At 44.2% G+C, this 2,500-nt stretch overlaps 1 protein-coding gene across 1 annotated transcript in view; it reads left to right on the forward strand.

Annotated features, from left to right (window-relative positions):
• Window positions 1-2,500, forward strand: part of itga8 (integrin, alpha 8) — a 60,007-nt gene that overhangs the window by 18,437 nt on the left and 39,070 nt on the right. The window contains exon 12 of the mRNA XM_035526043.1: window positions 1,537-1,742. Coding sequence (XP_035381936.1) covers window positions 1,537-1,742 — 206 coding nt within the window. The remainder of the gene's footprint in view (window positions 1-1,536; window positions 1,743-2,500) is intronic.

Genomic DNA, 2,500 nt, shown 5'->3' on the forward strand with positions numbered 1-2,500 from the left:
CATTAAATTGAGTTTTGTGTTTATACCAAATTGCAGCTTCTCTCCACATGCTAACATCTCAAAAGCCACTAGCGACTGCAGTTAATTAACAGTGACTTACTCTACCTTACTGTACTCTACCTTACTCTGCCTTACTGTACTCTACCTTACTGTACTCTACCTTACTCTGCCTTACTGTACTCTACCTTACTGTACTCTACCTTACTCTGCCTTACTGTACTCTACCTTACTCTGCCTTACTGTACTCTACCTTACTCTACCTTACTGTACTCTACCTTACTGTACTCTACCTTACTGTACTCTACCTTACTCTGCCTTACTGTACTCTACCTTACTGTACTCTACCTTACTCTGCCTTACTGTACTCTACCTTACTCTGCCTTACTGTACTCTACCTTACTCTACCTTACTGTACTCTACCTTACTGTACTCTACCATACTCTGCCTTACTGTACTCTACCTTACTGTACTCTACCTTACTGTACTCTACCTTACTATACCTTACTGTACTCTACCTTACTGTACTCTACCTTACTCTACCTTACTGTACTCTACCTTACTCTGCCTTACTGTACTCTACCTTACTGTACTCTACCTTACTCTACCTTACTGTACTCTACCTTATTCTACCTTACTGTACTCTACCTTACTGTACTCTACAATACTGTACTCTACCTTAGTCTACCTTACTGTACTCTACCTTACTCTACCTTACTGTACTCTACCATACTCTACCTTACTGTACTCTACCTTACTCTACCATACTGCACTCTACCTTACTGTACTCTACCTTATTCTACCTTACTGTACTCTACCTTACTGTACTCTACAATACTGTACTCTACCTTAGTCTACCTTACTGTACTCTACCTTACTCTACCTTACTGTACTCTACCTACATACCTATATGTCTGTATAGGCCTGAATGTCTTGCTTTCTGCTCTGATTTTTCACCCATCTGGCTCCAGTCCTGCTTATTCTCACAATGGGTTCAAGAATGTAGGAAAATGTGCCATTCCTCTGTCCAACTGTAAAATAGACCAACACCATTTCTTTTTTTCGAACATCAGATCTCCAAAAAGACGCTCATGGTTTTATTGTCATCAGTTTTATGAAAGTTATTTGACGGGCTTTGTGACTTTGTTAGTTTCCCATCAGTTGGCAAGAATGAGTCAGGTTTGGTGAGTTCATGATGTGTTTCTTCCACATCCCCATTAGATGAGCTGAGATGAGCTGATCTGTTTCTATATTACTGCTGACTAGTCCCAGAAGTAAAGTCATGTTCTAAGCTCCAGTTTGAAATATGTCATATAAAAAATCAAGGGATGGACCGATCTGCTCATGGGGTGTGTGTGTGTGTATGTGTGCGTGTGTGTGTGTGCGTGTGTACGTGCATGTGTGTGTGTGCGCGCATGTGTGTAATGTGCTTTTCTGGTAACCGTTCCATGGAAAGCCAAGCATCTTGAAAACTGATGTGAAGATCTAATACTTTTCAGGTGGCAGTCTACTTACGTGCATGTGTGCGTGCGTGCGTAGGTTGGATGACGTTCTGGTTGGAGCTCCTCTCTACATGGATCGGGAGCTGGAGAGTATGCCGCGAGAGGTGGGCCGTGTGTACCTGTACCTGCAGGGGGGTGTCCGTCTCTTCAACTCCCCCATCAGCCTTACAGGGACACACCTGTTCGGACGCTACGGCAGTGCAATCGCGCCGCTTGGTGACATCAACCAGGACGGCTACCTTGGTAAATCTGTGTGTGTGTGTGTGTGTGTGTGTGTGTGTTTTTCTGGGCTCCTGAGTTAAATGGCCCCCATTCCTTCTCCTCCTCCACGTTTCCTCCTCTTCTCAGGCTGTGATTTGTTATGGATGAGCAGGATATCCTTTCCTCAGACCAAACGCTGGAAATCAAAGCTCTTGGCCAGTCAGGATTTAGGAGCTTAATTAGTGACCCAAAGACTCTTTCATTTATTACCACTGCATAATAGTGTGTGGGGGGGATTTCGTGTGTGTGTGTGTGAGTGTGTGTGTGTGTGTGTGTGTGTGTGTGTGTGTGTGTGAGTGTGTGTGTGAGTGTGTGTGTGTGTGTGTGTGTGTGTGTGTGTGAGTGTGTGTGAGTGTGTGTGTGTGTGTGAGTGTGTGTGTGTGTGTGTGTGTGTGTGTGTGTGTCAGTGTGAGTGTGTGTGTGTGTGTGTGTGTGTGAGTGTGTGTGTGTGTGTGTGTGTGTGTGTGTGTGTGTGTATGTGGTTGTGTGTGTGTGAGAGATAGATATGTATGTATGTAAATATCTATGTTTGTGAGTCCTGCGGAGGCGTGTGATGCAGACTTCCTGTCACCATGCCCAGAGTTTACATTCTCCAGTGTGCCTTATTTTCATTTTCATTTTTATCTTCAGCTGACTTACGGCAGCGCAGCTACAGTGCATCACCCCCAGACTAGTATAATTAGTATTCTAATACCTCACTCAAGAGGAGGAGCAGGTGTGTGTGGCACGTCGAAATGTTA

Source organism: Electrophorus electricus, chromosome 5 (assembly GCF_013358815.1).
Source record: "Electrophorus electricus isolate fEleEle1 chromosome 5, fEleEle1.pri, whole genome shotgun sequence".
In the NCBI taxonomy this organism is placed as follows: domain Eukaryota; kingdom Metazoa; phylum Chordata; class Actinopteri; order Gymnotiformes; family Gymnotidae; genus Electrophorus; species Electrophorus electricus.